At 44.9% G+C, this 15,419-nt stretch overlaps 6 protein-coding genes across 6 annotated transcripts; 4 read left to right on the top strand and 2 right to left on the bottom strand.

Annotated features, from left to right (window-relative positions):
- Positions 1 to 281: 281 nt before the first annotated feature.
- F4812DRAFT_463133 (eukaryotic translation initiation factor 4E) lies at positions 282 to 1,163 on the bottom strand (the record flags this gene model as incomplete). The annotated part of the gene is made up of 3 exons (XM_047938155.1): positions 282 to 770; positions 839 to 910; positions 984 to 1,163. 3 exons carry the CDS (start codon positions 1,161 to 1,163, stop codon positions 282 to 284), a joined length of 741 nt encoding a protein of 246 aa, XP_047786387.1.
- A 1,370-nt stretch (positions 1,164 to 2,533) lies between these two features.
- F4812DRAFT_444405 (uncharacterized protein) lies at positions 2,534 to 3,925 on the top strand. Its single transcript, XM_047935502.1, has one exon. The coding sequence runs from the start codon at positions 2,847 to 2,849 to the stop codon at positions 3,684 to 3,686; it is 840 nt and encodes a 279-aa protein (XP_047786388.1). The 5' UTR covers positions 2,534 to 2,846; the 3' UTR covers positions 3,687 to 3,925.
- Positions 3,926 to 6,090: 2,165 nt separating this feature from the next.
- F4812DRAFT_468226 (uncharacterized protein) lies at positions 6,091 to 7,709 on the top strand (the record flags this gene model as incomplete). The annotated part of the gene is made up of 2 exons (XM_047938758.1): positions 6,091 to 6,754; positions 6,802 to 7,709. 2 exons carry the CDS (start codon positions 6,091 to 6,093, stop codon positions 7,299 to 7,301), a joined length of 1,164 nt encoding a protein of 387 aa, XP_047786389.1. The 3' UTR covers positions 7,302 to 7,709.
- On the bottom strand, positions 7,425 to 8,578 carry F4812DRAFT_444411 (DUF1857-domain-containing protein). Its single transcript, XM_047935503.1, has 3 exons — positions 8,381 to 8,578; positions 7,772 to 8,317; positions 7,425 to 7,710 (listed from the first exon to the last, which is right to left on the bottom strand). The coding sequence occupies exons 2-3, from the start codon at positions 8,210 to 8,212 to the stop codon at positions 7,642 to 7,644; spliced, it is 510 nt and encodes a 169-aa protein (XP_047786390.1). The 5' UTR covers positions 8,213 to 8,317; positions 8,381 to 8,578; the 3' UTR covers positions 7,425 to 7,641.
- Positions 8,579 to 10,002: 1,424 nt separating this feature from the next.
- Positions 10,003 to 11,459, top strand: F4812DRAFT_222715 (NAD(P)-binding protein). Its single transcript, XM_047930455.1, has 3 exons — positions 10,003 to 10,529; positions 10,606 to 10,674; positions 10,730 to 11,459. Exons 1-3 carry the CDS (start codon positions 10,139 to 10,141, stop codon positions 11,287 to 11,289), a joined length of 1,020 nt encoding a protein of 339 aa, XP_047786391.1. The 5' UTR covers positions 10,003 to 10,138; the 3' UTR covers positions 11,290 to 11,459.
- An 882-nt stretch (positions 11,460 to 12,341) lies between these two features.
- On the top strand, positions 12,342 to 15,099 carry F4812DRAFT_463138 (heterokaryon incompatibility protein-domain-containing protein; the record flags this gene model as incomplete). The annotated part of the gene is made up of 3 exons (XM_047938156.1): positions 12,342 to 14,119; positions 14,167 to 14,417; positions 14,474 to 15,099. The coding sequence occupies 3 exons, from the start codon at positions 12,342 to 12,344 to the stop codon at positions 15,097 to 15,099; spliced, it is 2,655 nt and encodes an 884-aa protein (XP_047786392.1).
- Between the last annotated feature and the right edge of the window lie 320 nt (positions 15,100 to 15,419).

Raw genomic sequence — 15,419 nt, forward strand, 5'->3', positions numbered from 1 at the left:
TGCCAATTAAGTGAAGGGTATACCGCATGTTACCGATGACGATAAACACCTAGTGTCGGTATGTTATACCTATCCCCTTTGATTGATTCACTAACCGTTGCTTATCCCATACCGGCACCCGGTAACAGGCGATCAGCGGACAGTGCCGAACCCCCTTCCTCGAGGACTACTTTCGCTAAGGTATTATTGATTCCAAACTCTGAATATCTAGATCATCTCAACTGTATCCACTACCTCTATCCGAATGTTTGCTGAGATGAAATGAATGACAGGGGGTAAGTCTAGACTGTGAATTTGGCCTTGGCTCGGGTACTACCGCTGTGAGCGGAGTCGGTGTGACCCGAGAATTCGACAACCTCGTTAGGGGGGAGCTTCAAGATCTCCTTGAACTGCTTGCCGATAGCGAGCAGAATCTTCTGGCCCTTCTCGACGGATCGACCCTTGCCACCCGAGACGTCGCCGTCGCCACGGCCGGGGATGCTCTTCCCTATGGTCCTAGTCCAGACACCGATACGATAGAAAGCCTTGCGGACGTTGACGACGACACCCATGACCTCGCCGTCGTCCTCTTCCTCGAGGGTCTCGCCGATCGCGGCCAGCATGGTGTGCAGCCATAGGTCGTTGATGTCGACGTTGCGCTTGTCCTTGAATTGGTACGACCACTTGCCGCCGTGCTTGTTCTGGGGGTCTTCCCACTCCGGGCGGACGCCCTCTTTGAATAGGTGGTAGTCGGATTTTAAGGCCAATTCGGACACTGGCGCAATGTTATTCTGCGGCACAGGTTAGGCTATGCACACACACACTAGATAAGGCCGCGAGAAAGGATTAAAAATCTTACATAAATGCCCCAGAACTCCTCAACCGAGTTGAATGTGATGACCTCTTTGAGTAAATCGTTCCAGTTGTCTCCCTATATGAGAATCAGTACCGGGGCTTAAGATGTGTATTCGTATAGAGAGTTAAGGGTTAAGGTATGAGCATACCTTGCCGCTAGAGGGCTTGGTGAACCACAACGTCCATTTGTTCTGAAGGGGGTGCTTAACGTTGAAGTTGTCCTTGTCGTGGAAGACAGTAATCAACTTGTCGCTGTCATGTTCTTCGGCCTTGGGGCTCTGGCCTTCGGGGGAGATGGGAATGGTGGTGAGATCGACTTGTTCCGACATGTTGCTTGAATGGCGTGATTTGTACTTGGGAGGGGGTAGTAAACTGGACGCAGAGGGAAAGGTGAAATTTTGGAGTTGAAATACGTTAGGTAAGGTTGACGGATTTGCGATTTCGAAATATGCGGGTCGATATTCCAGGTGGTAGAAAATTAAAGTTGGGTACGTAATCCGAGGAAGGAATAATAAATAATATCAAGCCTTACGTCAGGTACCTAACGTTAGGCGACTTTGTATTTTTTTTGCGCAGTTTCCTTGTTTCGCACGTAGTATAGCAGCAAGGAAGGCGTAAGCTATGAGTTTTTTGAGAATATTGCGAGTTAGGCGAACGGAGAGTTGGAGGGGCAGTCGCAGCGGATCGCTAAGTTGCAGAAGTACCTAATGATAGATAATCGTGATGGACCAACTATCGCAGTTGCTTGTAAATGTATGTGTCTGTCTTCGGTAAGAAATTTAATGGTGACTTTGCGCCAGGCAAGTCGGAATTTTGGGGATTGGCGTCTTATTTCAACGGAAAGCCTATTTTTTTTTTGAGTGATGTTATTTCAATAGTAGTGGTACTTCAATAGTAGTCCAATTCTAGCACCGCCTTTCTCACCGCCTGCCCAAAGGGTTTATTACTTAGAAATTCCCTATTCGCACTCATGTACAACACGGCAACCATTATATCGTATTGAATCTAACGATGTAATATACGGAAATTACATAGTTGGTTCTACTTTGATTAGGGCTTTTTAATGATATAAGCTTCTATTAAATATATGTAGTATTTTAAAAGCTATTAATGGTTGATGTGTACTTAGTATGTAATTGAATGAGGCTCTGCGGGAGGCGCTTTAGCGATAGCGCGCCTATTGAATATATCTTCGAATAGCTTTTGAAATACTTCATGCATTTAATAGAAGCTTATATCATTAAAAAGCCCTAATCAAAGTAGAACCAACTATGTAATTTCCGTATATTACATCGTTAGATTCAATACGATATAATGCTTGATGTAGTGATGTAATTGAATTAATTGAAAATAGGTAGTAGAATAGATAAAGGGGAATCTCTATTTTCTGCCGCTTTTTTCAAAAAGTGGGGCGGAAATTGACTACTATTGAAGTACCACTACTATTGAAATAACATCACTCTTTTTTTTGCAGGAGCATTTGTGATGAAGCGAAAGTTTAGGCATTGCGTCGCAGTGGTGGGGCTTTTCGGAACCTTCCACTTTTGAAATTCGCTGCTCCGGTTTCAGCATGGTGTGCATAACATAGTACCTAGGTACATACCTACCTTCATAGGCACATTAAAGTTCGAGAGTTAATCGGAAGTCGCGATGGGGCTGGCTAGGGTGTGTCTATAAAGTAACACCGCCACAATATATAGTTGGAGTACGTACGCCTACTCAGCCTCAAGTTAAGGGATCGACATTCCATTAGGTACTTCCTACATATCGTGACTCATTCTATGTCTACTCATCCTCTCATCCCACACCCATGAACCTGCTCTGATTTAGAGACATATAAACAAACCATTCCGTCCTACTCGAGAGAACCAAAATCATGTCTCCAACTTACACTTTCAACGTCTCGTCTCAATACATGCCTCGAATTAAAGTATCTTGTTGCTATCAATCATTCACGTGAACTCACTCACCAACACCGTAGATAATTATGAAATTCTATCACACCATTCACCATGGCGTCTCAGATATTTAATGGCGGGGAGCCTCTCCTTAGGCCCCAAGGCCCCGACGGTCCTCCGGTGATAGCGAGGCGCATTGATTTCTCTCAGTCACCACTTGCAGACCACTATAGTTCTTACTTTGCTATGGTCATTGACAATCTTCTCACGCCAGACGAATGTGCCGCCTTGCTCGCATCAGCAGGTTCCGACTGGGAGACCTTAAACATAGGCGATTCCTGGCGCGAGTGTAAGCGAATTCGGCCCGTCTCTCCAGCATGGGCAAATGCTCTGTCCAAGAGGCTTGCTTCGTACCTACCGGAGGAAGTGAAGTCGCTCAGGAAGGGCGATGTGTTATCTGAAAGCATAGCGGGACAAAACTTAAAGGCCAACCAGGGTGCCAAGAAGACAGTGTGGAAACTGAAGGGAGCCAACGAGAGACTTACCTTTCTCCATTACCAGCCTGGCGATCACTTCCAGCCGCATTGCGATTCCTTATATTCGCCTAAGACTGGGGGAAAGAGCTTCTTGACCTGTCAGATTTACCTGAGCGATATGCCTGAAGAGGATCAAGCTGGCGACGCTTCTGGAGGTGAAACACGATTTTGGCCGAGCCGTGAAGGCAAGAGAAAGAAAAACAGGTCCAAAGATCAGGATGGCGAAACAGAACAGGAAGAAAAGGAAGACTGTTTTCTTGACGTCAAGCCCAAGATGGGAAGGGCGTTGGTCTTCCAACAGCGGATGTTATGGCATTCTGGACAAGAGGTTAAGCGCGGCGAGAAGTTCACCGTTCGGTTGGACTTAATGTACGAGCACCACTTCGAAAAACCGACCGATGTGTCCTCCGGGGTTTAACTCCGTCTCCAAACTCCCAGCCTTTCACTAGTTTAAAGAAAAATAGCTCCCTACGCCAAATTGGACTCCTGACATTGACGTAGACATAAATCTGTTTTGAACACTGTAAAATCGAGATTGGTTTCAATGAACACATAGAAAGGGGCGATTTGATAACCCTTTATAAACTTAATGTAGGTATCTAGAGGTAGGTAACCGAATCAATTATATCAGCAATCATAGCTGATACTTTAATCGCCTATAATTGTCGAAGTAATAGTAGCCGTCGTTATAACAGTCGTAGTACATTATCTTGAGTAACCTCAGACTAAGATCTCGGCACGCCTGTATAGACATATCTTAATGAGCCTTAAGGTTCCGCCTCGTCACACCGATACAGTTGTATTAGATCAAGTTTAAGGGAAACCGACCCTCCGCAGTGACAGTTGATCCGGTATCTTTTAAAAACGCATTAGCTGCAATAGCTTCGTCGTAACTCACGTGGGTTTAACGAACTGATACCTGAGCGACATTGTCTCCATTATCCCATTTAAGGATTAACTTTGCTTGTAACTCTGGATAAATGGGACTAAATAGTAACGCTGCGTAACGTTTCCCTATTTTGCAGCTATATATATTTGTCAGGTATGCCTAGTGATGAATGTCATATACAGAGTGAGTGTCAGGGCAGAGTATGCAGGTCCACCTATTGTAGAGATCTAGTAGAGCCTCATACTAGCCAGCGTATACCCCTGCTATACCCACATATTCTCATATCCTTGATATTGCCTAAGAGACGGGGACCTTATGTTAGTTAGTGGCTTGGTGACTTATCCAGGCGCATGTGCTAATAGTCTATGCTTTACATCAAAGACCCAATCGCATGTATATAAAAGATTCTTAGAGATACATGTTTTTGCAGGCAACTGAGACCCAAGTTCTCTTTGCATGCAAAGCCAAGGGTTTGCTATAGGTAATGCTGGGTTAAGAGGTAGGTATCTATCTAATCAACTCTACGTTAGAAGAAAAGCCATTTTGGTGTATGCAACAACAGACCTAGCGGGGATGTAATCCGTGACCTAGGATTTTGAGATATTTCCTTTAATTAATAATACTCTTATTGACGCCAAAATCTGTTGCTAGTGACTTTGTTGGAAGTATTTGTCGTAACTAGCGTTTGGTAATTGGATGAAACATTGAGAACAAAGGTCACATCTAATGTGTATAGCAGCAGAACTAGGTATGCATTTTGATAGGAGTTAGTTTAGATTGGAGTTGCTTGCCAAACAAACGAAGTTGTGTCGTAGTAGTTGGTTTTACCCTGTGAGAACACGGCAACAAGCTTGGCTCCACTTTTCTCTTGACGACAACTCAATATCGCTTCAGCAACAACACCAACACTCTTGACTTTAAGTACATAAAATACATATTTAAGGTAGCAACACGGATAGAAAGTGATTGTTAATATCAAGAATGCGCCGTGGAAATTTTATTGGCCTACGGTTGGATATCTTTTGCAAACCGTAGTGATTAGTTGAGAGTGAATCATCTAGTTTCTACTTCAATTGAATTGACAACCCCACAAGCATAGTAGAAACTATTTTTATTCCAAAACCACATGTCCTAAGCTTGTCCGTAAAGATCTTCATGTATAACATAAACTCACGTATGTTTGGCGGTATCATTCTAACTGTGGGGTTAAGTTCTAATGTTGTCTGACGGAGGAGTATTATAGATACCAACACCGAACAGTGTTAGATAGATTAGTAGGCAGCACGACCCTACAAAAGACGCTGTTCCTTACTGTTACGCGTTGAAAGATTTTCGTAAATTTTCCTGGTCGGAAGGTGCGCTGGTTAAATAATATTGAGAAGGCGCTAGTTATGGCCGGGCTAGTTATAGATTTTAAAGGGGGGTTCGTTTAGACCATCGACGACGACGTCAACGAAAATCCAGCCAAATTCACTTATAAATATAATTCACAACGTAAAAGCAGAACCCTTCGTTATCATTGCGAAAAGTTAGGGAGTCACTGTTTGTTATTTTTGTTTTCAACAGTTCTTACCAACCAGAGAGGTTCTGAATCATACAGTGGGCAAAGTCAAGGAACCTAGTGTTTGACGTACATCCATCATGAATAACGTATCTTATGACTACGTTGCTATAGTAGCTGCCCATGTGCGAAAGAATTTTTCATGCGCACCTGCCTAAGTATGTGTTTAACTGCTACGGTAGGAAAATCTTTTTCAACGCGGACCTAGAGTTTTGTAAATAAGTGAAGCTATAAATATGCCCCCCCCCCATCCACTTGTTCATCTCTCTATTCTTCTATTCTACATAACGAACATCTCAGACTCGTCTCACAGCCGCTGCTTCTTCTTCAACATTACTGTCGCTGCTGCTTCTTCCATTGCTTCCCATCACGATGTCTGAGAACAACGTACGCCCCGGCCTGGCCCGCCTACCTACCGAATTGGTCATTGAGATATTCTCTGACCTCCCCGACATAGAGTCAATGCAGAACTTTGCGTTGGCTTCTAAAAATTATCAAGATATCCTTACGGCAAATCAATGCGTCATAGCCCGTCGCTTCGCAACCAGAACCACCAAGGACACCGACGCTGGCGTCGTGAGGCTAGCATTCCTAACATGCAAAGCCCGCGACTTTCGGTACTTTTACAACGGCTATGGCGATGAAGAGGGGCCATACGATGGCGGCTTGGATTTCCTCGAGAAGTACGGCCAACGTGGGGACTGGCCTAGCCGTTACTACCAGGTCCACGCCCTCACTTTATTGCCCAGACTCAGCAATGAAGTCGAGATCGTCTTGGGTTGGGTTATCGAGTTCATGGCCCCCTTGCCGCCCGGATTGGAGGATGAAGGCTTCACCTGCACGGAGCTCTCGCGCCAGCGCCGACTATTATACATGATCGACTTCATTTCGACATGTCTGGCCAAGAGCAAAGTGCCTCAAGGGAATAACCCAGCCTCCGCTGTGTTCTTCAACGCGCTTTGGGATTCTTTTTCGCAGGTTGAAGTCTTCTTAATGTATGAGCTTTTGAGTAGAGTGGTTCAGTTTCTTGGAACAAGTAAGTTATCTCTATCGTCGCTGTCCGACATCACTAACAGCTTAAAGGACTGGATTTGATCGTGTGGCCTGGAGCCAAAGTTCTCGTGAGGTCAATCTTCGTACTATGGGGCTATAAACAACATCTCGAAGCCTTCATAGTTGCGACACGGGAAGAGCTCTCGACTAGTGAGAATCGAGCTCTTCGGATCCCTCTTACCGACGATCCTGAGGCCTTCGTCAAGGATAAATTGCCCGCAGACCCCGAAGAGGAAGGACATTTAATGGGCTTCTATTACTATAGCCCATTACAGTACGACAGTCTCACGAAGGGATACTTACATCTACGTGGACTGCATTACTGGTTCTTCCTCATAGGGGACAAGGACAGATGCGAATCGGTCCTAAAACGGGGACCGGTTTGGACATGGGAGACTGGCACGAACGCGCTGCAGGCGTTACTCGGCGACCCCGTGGTCGTCTGGCAACAAGACCCAGCTCTCTTTAACTGTCCAGGCAAAATAGGGACGAAGGTGCCATACTATGAGTTATGCAATGAGAGGTCATAACTCATAGATGGAAAGGATGGTAGGAGGATGGACTTAGCGAGATCATTGGCTTCGGAGTTTACATTGGTGCTTTAAAAAATACCACGTATTGGATACATTTGCGGAAATAGCGGGCAGCGAGGAGTTTGGCTTTCAGGAAATTGGTAGCATTAGAGGTCAATCTGCATAGATGGTTGGGGCTGGTTATGATACCCGGAGCATGGCGAATATACAACTTTTCTGGCTTCTTATTTTCTTTCTTATTACCCTGTTGGTGTTGCGCAAGAAGTAGACTCATTTGGATATTGTAACTCGTAACCCCGCCCCTTAAACCCGAATAGGGGTAATCAGGTACCTACTACTATAGCTCGCCATCTTTAACTAATCGACGAATAGTATCAATACTACCGTGAACAGCCACTTTAGCTGTCTTCAATTCAGATATTTTGTTAGCAATAGAAAATAAAAGCAATCGCCTAGTAGAAGCTCACCTTCCAGCTTCTCTCCTCCAACTTTTTAGCCTCCTCACTCCCTTTCTCGACACCAGGATATCTCCACTCGAATGCGTACGTCATAAACAACTCGCCATCGGGCCCTTCGCTGACGATGTTCGAGATATTGCTTCCGTCCGGTTGTTCGAAGTCGACACGGCATGGCGGATAGTGTACACACGTCTCCTTGACCAGGCCGCCCCCGCTAGCACTATTCGGCTCTTTGCCCGCCGCGAACCGGACCTCGCGTATGACAGTTAGGTTTCCTGTCTCTTGCGATTTCTCTTCGGATAGCACGTTGCACTCTTCGATGATGGGCACGAAGTCCTGTGCACGTCGCACTTTGCGCTGTAGACCTGCCCATACCTGGGGAAGCGTAAGGGTGGGTGAGGCGTCGGAAGGGTTGATCGGAGCCGTATAGGATAGGTTGAAGGTAACCATTTTAATTTCTTTGTGATAGTAGTACCGCTAGCAAGTCCGTGTTAACTGGCGAGGGAAGAGCTAGAGGGAATAATAATTAACGGGGATGTTGTTGTTGTTCTTGTTCTTGTCAGACTTGTCAGATTATATCGCTCGGGAGTGACTGTCGGACATTAATACCCCACGAACCTTCCGGACTCTTGGCAATAAGACCGCTGTGATGTCACTCACTACCCAGGTAGTTGGGGAGATTTCCTTTGGAATACGGAATGTTACTTACAATACATTACCAAAAGTCAACAAATTTAACAGACAGTTAGGATTTAAAATAAAATAGTAAAGATACTTAACTACTTTATTCCTTGTCTCTTGGAAAAGTTTTGAAACATATTATGCTCGTGCGGATACTTACAGGTGTATTCAAGGTAAGGGCGAACGTAGAAAGTCTAATGTACTGTTTCATACAAAGTATTAAGAGAAGTACATGAACCCTTTTCTTTTCTTTTTTTTTCTTTTTCTTTTTCTTTTTCTTTTTCTTTTTCTTTTTCTTTTTCTTTTTCTTTTTCTTTTTCTTTTTACACCTATCATAAACGATAATCTCAAAAATCGCTTAGAAACAAACACACAACAACAACAACCCCCCAAAAAGAGAAGTTCAAGAGGAAGAAGACATGGAGAGGGCATATCATGAAGAGTATAGGTAGAGTCTTATAATGGAATGTATATGATTAATAGGTACCAGGCGGACTTGTAACTTTCGTCTGAATGTCCTTTATTATATATTTTCTACCTGGTTGTTTTAAAGTCTTACGTGAGTATTTACTCCTTATTTCTCATAATTTTTGTTAAACAGCATTGAAATTTCATATACCTTACTCTTAATCAATTGTACGATGTCACGAGAATTGACATAATACCGTGACAGTGAAACTTTCCTTCTTGCTTCTATGGCAGTGATAATGCATATTACCTTAGGTAACTAGGTTTATATATCGGTATTATTTAGAGCAGTGTTATTTCAATAGTACTCAATTTTTCAACACCACTTTCCTCACCGCCTGCCCAAAGGGGCTAACTATTAGAGATTCCCTCTTACTGTCAATTAATTCAATTACACCACCATATCAACCCTTATATACTCGTGAATCGAAAATAGGTTACATTTCCAGTTTCGTCTTGATTAGAGCTTTCTAATGATATAAGCCTTGATTAGATGCATGCGGTATTTCAAAAGCTATTCAAGTACAAAGATATAGGTAAATATGTATAAGTGATGGTAGCGCCCCCTTTCCGCAAAACATCTTTTACAATAGCTTTTGAAATGCCACATACATCTAATCGAGGCTTATATTATTAAAAAGCTCTAATTCAATTCAACCCAACGATGTAATTTTCGTATGTTAGATCGTTAGACTTAATACGATATAATGGTTGTTGATGTGGTGGTGTAATTGAAAATAGGGGGGAATCTCTATTTTCTGCCAACTTTTTTCAAAGAGTGGGGTACTATTGAAGTAACACTGCTATCGAAATAACACTGCTCATTATTTAATATCGTACTACTGTTTAGTATCCTACTGCTGCCTAGTATCCTACTGTTACCTAGTAGCTTAAGTAGCTAGGTAAAATAGGAGAAATGATCGACCAATACTAAAAGTGGGCATTAGATTATCGTGTATACCTACCTAATAATACAGAATGTCTAATGGGAGACAGGGATAAGTCAATGCATAGGAAGTTGTAAATCAGGATAAGGTATATGCCAATATATCTGGATTTGTCATATCGGAGACTTAAACGTTGAAAAGTGTCCGATCCTGACGCCGCCCCGCGATTTGTAATCGACCTTTTCATAAGTATAAAGAAGCTGTTGAGAACATTACTACCTGCTCTAGTTGCTGCTTAAATATCCTTCGTTGAGTTCGCTTGCCTCGCTACCACGACAAAATGGCACGCCTCGCTCCCTACCTCGAACAACATAAGACTTATGCGGGCCCTGGAGATGCCCGCCCCACAGCTATCCAGGTTGTAGAGGACCAAGGTCTTGTCTCTAGCTCTGAGTGGGTTGGTAGAGTTGTCCTTGTGACGGGTTGCTCGCCTGGTGGACTTGGACCCGAGACCGCAAAGGCCATTCACTTAACTGGAGCCGACGTCTATATAACTTCTCGAGATGCTGCTAAGGGCAAGCAGATTGCTGAGGAAATTAGGACTGATGGAAAGCCTGGAAAGGTTGAATTCATCGTGATGGACTTGGCTTCGTTGAAAAGTATTCGAGCCGGAGCAGAAGAGTTTCTCCGTAAGAGCGGTAATAAACTCAATATTTTGATCAACAACGCTGGTAGGTACCTATTTATGGGTCGGGGGACAGTTATTGACAATTTTATATCTTATCGAATGAAGCTTACTCCCTTTAGGAATCATGGCCTGTCCTCAGGGCAAGACTGAAGATGGATTCGAGTTGCAATTCGGTACAAATCACCTGGGTGAGTCCAGCACGTGATATTTATAGACATATGGAATCATTAACCCTTAATATAGGCCACTTTTACCTCTTTCATCTGCTCAAGGACGCTCTTCTAGCCTCCGCGACTCCGTCTTTCAACTCCCGCGTCATATCGGTATCATCGGCTGCCCACCGCAACAAAGAAATCAACTTGGACGACCCGAACTTCGAAAAGAGGGAGTATATCCCGCTGAAGGCCTACGGCGAATCGAAACTTGCGAATATATACTTCGCGAATGAACTGGACCGGAAATACAAGTCTCAAAACTTGCGAGCTTTGAGCCTTCACCCGGGGGGTATTCTCACGCCTCTCGCGAGATATCTGCCTACCACCCAGGACATTCTCGACGACAAGGACCTCTACAAGACGCTGAAGGACCCCGCGCAAGGAGCGGCGACTACTGTGTGGGGTGCTGTAGCAAAGGAGTTGGAGGGAAAGGGAGGGCTTTACCTCGATGAAGTTTCTGTCGCCGAGCCTGCTCCGGCAGATGTGCCTTATTACTGGGGTGGTTACGACGAGAATGCTTTCAACCCTGAGGCCGAGAAAAAGCTTTGGGATCTAAGTCTGAAGTTAACAGGCCTGAGCGAGTCGTGATATACTCAGTATCGCAGTTTGAAGCACGGAACATAAGCAATGGGTAAAAGTTTGACCACGCATCGCAGTGTGTTGACACCCTTGGTGTGAGGAGTACCTAGGTGGGTTGCCATCGTTGAGATAGAGGTTAGACCCCCTGCTTACCTCCTCGAAGGTAGGTAACGATATTAGTGTTTATTTAGTAAAATACAAATAGTTGTAATTTACAATTTCACGATAAGTCCAACTTCGGACGCATGAGCGGTCATGATGATATTTTGATACTGAGTTGGTTTACCTATGTTCAGCTAAGGGATGTTTCATAAAAACTAGTTCAGATTATTTGCTAGGGTCATCCTAACTAAGACCGTAAGCTGCCAAGCTGGTGGCGCTCAAATCGCACCGGGGTAATATGGCGGTGATTGGACACTGAGCCTACAGATAAACATCCCAGGAAGTAGACCAACCTTGGCTGAGGCAACCAAGAAGAAGAAGAATGGCCAACAGGTAGCAAGGCAGGCAAGCTGGCAGGCAGGTTGTCAAGCACCATAAAGTAGTACCTTCGAGAAATCTTACACGTACGTCTAAAGGACATAATGCATTGTTGCTACCTACGTCATCGAACTACACAGATATTCTATCATCGTCTCAGGCGTTCTATCAGGACACGCTGACCTACTTGAATACCCCTGGATAATCTTTCGCTACGATGAACATGACGACGGGTCCCTTCCGAAAAGAGTTTCTGTTTCCATAACAGAACTTATTCTATGTTGATCTATGAGCTGATAAGAGAGCCTCGTGGCTTGTCAACCTTGCAAGTCTGCCTACCGTGGGGGCCAACCATGCATAGGACTGCGAATGCGCTGCAGGTGAATTCGCATTTGCGAATTCGTTGCCTGCGTAGAATGTATGGGTTGCAATTTATTTTATAAGAGTACGACGGGTTTAAAGCGCCGGATTAATCAGGTCTGAACTTGATTTTTCTTTTCTGAATGGGCTGCCCCTTTTATAATTATCTCTGAATTGGGTTTGTTTACTAGGTCAGTTTCATCCAACCTCAGCTTTTTTCAATGGCACGATACCAATATCAGCATCTTCAGGACGGCCGTAGTTTTAGACTGTTGAGTCTACTACCCGGAAACGATCCAGCCGATCCTATTCGCTGTCAACTCCAGGTTCATTATCTGACGGAAGGCGGCCAGATCCCGCAGTACACAGCGCTCTCCTACGTCTGGGGTGACCAGAACCTCGACGTTCATGTTGAATGCGAGGATGGTATATTACCTGTTAACAGGGGTTGCTTCCAGGCTTTACGTTCCCTTCGATACTTGATGCGCAACCCTAGTCGAGGTTTGGCTTTTACACCCTACTTCTGGGTTGATGCGATCTGCATCAATCAATCGGACGAACGCGAAAAGAGTTCCCAGGTTCGGTTGATGGGAGATATCTACCGTTCCGCAGAGACAGTCCTGTGCTTCATTGGCGACTCTTTCGCACAGGAAGATCTGTACGTGTCTAATCATTGGGGGCCGAAATCTGGGGCCAGGAGGCGTTTCTTTCGCCGGGATTCTCGTGCTTCAGAAGGCTGGAAGGCTGACAGGGATATCATAGGGGTAAACAACATAAGAGAGTCTGCAGTGCGGAAACTCTTCGAATCGCAGTATTGGACAAGATTGTGGACGTTCCAGGAAGCGCTCCTTTCTCACCGCAAAATCGTGTTATCGGGGACTGATATGATAGAATGGGAATCGATTGGGACTATGCTTCAACAAGCGGCTGTTGTGAAGCGCGAAGGGATCAATCATTCACTGCCGAAAGCAATTCACTTCCATTCTCTTACGACTACTAGTCCTATGCTCCGCCTCCTTCTTGATAGAGACGGTGCGGATATTACCAAGCGATTCAACAAAACTTATACACAGAGTTTGTCGTTGGAGATATCTCGAATATTGTCTTTCTCTGAGGAACTCGAAACATCTGAACCGCGAGACAAAATTTACGCCTTGACAGGTGTTATGGCGGCGTTGGAAGTTGACCTCGTGATCGACTACTGCAGGCCGATGGCATTGATATACAAAGATAGCATCAGAACCTTCTCTACGAAAACATGGTCCTTCGACGAATTCGCAATCAAGTCTAAGGATTTCTCTTTCACACTCTTAGATCTGGGGTTCAGCAACACTTTTCATCGGCCACGCTCGCTCCCGATCAGAACTAAGGAGAGTTCACCTGTGAGCCGACTCGTTAAGACAACCCCTATACAGACTACACAGCTCCTATGTTATGGTGAGGGCATAGCAGAAGCGCTTATGAATAAATCGTTGACTAGGGCGGTCCGAGGTAGAACACCTCACTTCATCAAAGAAGAAGTAAACTCCTCTGAAAACGATGATGAATCCGACTCGTCAATTTCTTCGTCAACCAATAAATCAGTTGAATTGAGCTTTCCTCTACTTGCCCATTCACTCGCTCGCTCGTTCTCGATACGTAAGAGGGACTGGCTCATATCAAGGGTTTCCTCGCAGCTAGGGCCTATATTGAACCAATGTGTCAGAAACGAGGAAAGTGGTAGGCACCATCAAGTTACAACTCGCCCAGGCGAACATATTAGCAGTCAGGAGATACCTCCTACAGATCGGCGTCACAAGAATCAGAGAAGACGGCGGGGCCAGGATGAGCATAGCGACGACGAAGACGATCAGGAACACCCTAGGAAGAAAAACAAAGGAAATGAAGTGGATGAGATCAAGAAACTGCTAGCATGCCCATTCCACCAAAGAAATCCACATAGGCCGTCAGTCAACCGCTCATGCGGCGGTCCAGGGTGGGATCGTATTTCTAGACTAAAGTAAGTTCCCCTATTCCCATTGTGCTGGATACTTCTAACTTTGGTAGGGAACATCTTTACCGAGTTCATTTTGTACACCGCTGTCGGAGATGCATGTCGAGGTTCGAAACGGCCTCTGAGCTAGACAGTCATTATGAAGACGTGACCTCGTGTACGGTATCATCAGTTCCTGTTGATCCAATGGAGGGATTCAATGAGAAGCAGCGAGAGAACCTGAAATGTAGACGCGTACAGGAATGGAAGGAGATTTACCAGATTTTGTTCCCGGATGATGATGAGATGTCTATACCGTCACAACGTAAGCGGCTCAAGACTGTCTTCTTGCTGCTCTTTTTATTAATTTGGCTGCCACAGATTACGCCAGTGTCATCACCATCGCTGATATCCTGGATCAGTTCGATCGCGCCTACCAGGAGGAAGTCGAACGGCAGCTCCCTGGGCGTGTGAGATCTGTTCTAGAAGCCCTACCGTCTAGACCGAGTTCGTCCATCCAAGACGAGATTTTACTCATGGTAAACGACATAAATAGCACAGTGATAAATTCCTTCAGGCGACGAATGGCGGGTGCGATGCTGGACAACTCCGACCCGGCTCCTCGAGAGGAGTCAGAGGTAACGACGTCAAGGGTCGAGCCTAACTTGGATAATCCAGCAAGTTTCTTTCTAGAATACTTTAACAATCTCGGCCATGGATCCAGCATGTCGCAGCACCTAGGCAATGGTTCAGGGTTTGACTATAACAATATCCAGCATCCTACGGCCAACGTGTATGCTAGTGAACCAGACTTCGACGTCAACCTATCACAACTCGGAAATTTCCATGGGGCCTACGACGAGAGACTTAACGCTCTCCCTGTCGTTCAAGATGGAAATATAACTATGTCAGGAGTACCCCATACACTGAATCAGATTGATAACCATGACGGACATTCGACTGATGAATGGACTGTGGTGGAAACTCCTCCAGAGGATAGCTCATGAAGAACTTGTTTGAGAGGAAAGGGGCATGATGGAGGTAGAGCGCCTCATAGTTGGAGCTTGGATAGGTGCGATAAATTACCTTCTAACCGGATCATTTGAAGGCTAAGAACAGTAAAGCAGATACGTTTCTAAGACGTTAGTTGACTTTAAATATCTCTTCTACAAAGTAGGTACCTAACCTAATAGATAAAATGCGCCTTTAGACTGCTAGGATTGGTCAATTTATCTATTATTGATTTAGGTACAAACGCATGCTCGAACTGAAGATCTCAGAAGTGGAACCCGTCAGACGCGCAGCCGTTGAATCAACATCTTCTTGG

The sequence above is a fragment of the Daldinia caldariorum genome, assembly GCF_022478825.1.
Source record: "Daldinia caldariorum strain CBS 122874 unplaced genomic scaffold F4812scaffold_22, whole genome shotgun sequence".
In the NCBI taxonomy this organism is placed as follows: Eukaryota; Fungi; Ascomycota; class Sordariomycetes; order Xylariales; family Hypoxylaceae; genus Daldinia; species Daldinia caldariorum.

Coding starts and splice junctions, on each gene's coding strand:
- F4812DRAFT_222715 (XM_047930455.1), top strand. CDS start 10,139: ATGGCACGCCTCGCTCCCTACCTCGAACAACATAAGACTTATGCGGGC. Junction 10,530..10,605: donor TATTTTGATCAACAACGCTG/GTAGGTACCTAT, acceptor TACTCCCTTTAG/GAATCATGGCCTGTCCTCAG. Junction 10,675..10,729: donor ATTCGGTACAAATCACCTGG/GTGAGTCCAGCA, acceptor CCCTTAATATAG/GCCACTTTTACCTCTTTCAT.
- F4812DRAFT_444405 (XM_047935502.1), top strand. CDS start 2,847: ATGGCGTCTCAGATATTTAATGGCGGGGAGCCTCTCCTTAGGCCCCAA.
- F4812DRAFT_444411 (XM_047935503.1), bottom strand. CDS start 8,212: ATGGTTACCTTCAACCTATCCTATACGGCTCCGATCAACCCTTCCGAC. Junction 7,711..7,771: donor TGGAGGAGAGAAGCTGGAAG/GTGAGCTTCTAC, acceptor TCTGAATTGAAG/ACAGCTAAAGTGGCTGTTCA.